At 35.7% G+C, this 1805-nt stretch overlaps 1 protein-coding gene across 1 annotated transcript; it reads left to right on the forward strand.

The window, feature by feature from the left end:
* Positions 1–216: 216 nt before the first annotated feature.
* LOC109592146 (proprotein convertase subtilisin/kexin type 5-like) lies at positions 217–1034 on the forward strand (the record flags this gene model as incomplete). The annotated part of the gene is made up of 4 exons (XM_020007685.1): positions 217–337; positions 382–509; positions 560–773; positions 830–1034. Coding segments are annotated over 4 exons (651 nt in total), but the record flags the coding sequence as incomplete, so codon positions are not given.
* Positions 1035–1805: the final 771 nt, after the last annotated feature.

Raw genomic sequence — 1805 nt, forward strand, 5'->3', positions numbered from 1 at the left:
AATAGAACTGCATAATCCACTCAAACATAGTCATTAGAAATTAGAACTATAATTTACTTGTTCTTTTTACCTTGCTGACTCTCTCTTCCTTAAAGGCACTTATTTAATCATAATGCTAACAATACTTGCTTACCTTGTCACTCTTTTTGTAATGGCCCATGTGATGGAGAGGTATAGATTATTTATTCATTCAGTATTAATTTTATAAATTTATAGGGTCCTGCCAACTGTAGTATCTGTAATACCAATTTCTTTGTCAATGTAAGTATTGGGGCTGGTAAATTGTGTCTGGAGTCATGTGTGGGTGACACTTATTTACCTGATAATCGCACTAGTGGTGAGTATAAATATGAAGTGCATATTGCTATTAATATTCTTCAGGTGAATGCCTGCCTTGTTTTAATGGTTGTGCTCTTGGCTATGGCTGTGCTGGCCCTGGAAAGACATTCAATGACAGTAATGGCTGTATGGCATGTGATACCATTTTGCTTGATAGAAATGGAGATCAAGTTTGTCATTATAAGCTTTATCATAACTTTATATACTAAATTGGATGTAGATTGAGTGTCAGAGGGATGTAACCTGTCCTTCTGGCTATTATCGTGAACAGTTGTCAGAGGACCGTGGTATTTTTCTTACTGGTACTGTTTTGTGTCATTCCTGTCATGAGCTTTGTGCAACATGCAGTGGGCCTTCAGTTAGTGATTGTGTTCTATGCTCATATATCAGAGGCACTAATGGCTCGTGTGTTTATCAATGTGACCCAATGAGAGGTAAAATAATAAATAGGCAATGATTTTGCTGACATTACATATTATGCTTATTACAGAAACTGTTCCACAGAATGGTAGTTCACAGTGTATTCCAGTTATTGGAACAATAGGTACCCTTGATCCTACAGGTGCTATTGTATCTATTGGAGCTGTGATTGGGTCAATATTTGGAGGGCTTGCATTAATCTGTCTAACAGTTTTGGTCATTCTAATTTTAGTCCTTCTTTTACTCAAAAAAAAATAGAAAATCTATTTATATTGCTGAGCTAAAATTCATATGTGGCCAGTTATAGGGGGGATCATTTAGGAGATGTACTGTTAGGTAACCGGTTATCATGGTTATCATGGTTATCTGTGTTCTATCCTTTCAAATAATTTACATTAGAGCAGCTGATCATTGCAAAGAGCTTTTTCCACTTGGTAAAGGTTCTCTGCAGTATTAATAGAAGATGCGTGCTAAGTATATTCATAACTTTTAAGTACCGTATAGTCAAACCACAATAAATTGACCACCATGTTGGACGTCAAGTTTATTAAGAGTTCAATGGGGGAAAACACATTTTCTTGCCTTGCTACCTTCTTGAGGCCTTTTTTGGAAGCTTAGAAAGCATCCTGGGATCTAATGGGGTTTAGTAGTCACCTGAAAGATTGCTATTAAGAAATACAGAGCGGTTTCCTGGTACCAAGCGTTTTTCTATTGTGTCTCCATTGCTGCAGCATGCCAATGGAAAACTGACGTCCAAAGAATTAACTTTTTTTGTGAAAGTTATTACGGTATGCAATGAAACACTAATTTGCAATACTTAGCACTCATAGTATCCTTGCCCAACTAATTTTTACATTCATATGACCCAGATTGCATTACAGGTACTTATGTTGAAGATGGTTCTAAAGAATTTTTCATTACACTTTCTGATGCACATTGATGTCATGAAAGTTTGAACTGATTCCGACATCAATAATGAGTCTTATAGTGTATAAGCCAATTAAAAAAAATATTCATATAGTTTCTTGGATAATGGCTCAAAAATC

This window comes from Amphimedon queenslandica, unplaced genomic scaffold (genome assembly GCF_000090795.2).
Source record: "Amphimedon queenslandica unplaced genomic scaffold, v1.1 AMPQUscaffold_6153_Cont21885, whole genome shotgun sequence".
NCBI classification, from domain to species: domain Eukaryota; kingdom Metazoa; phylum Porifera; class Demospongiae; order Haplosclerida; family Niphatidae; genus Amphimedon; species Amphimedon queenslandica.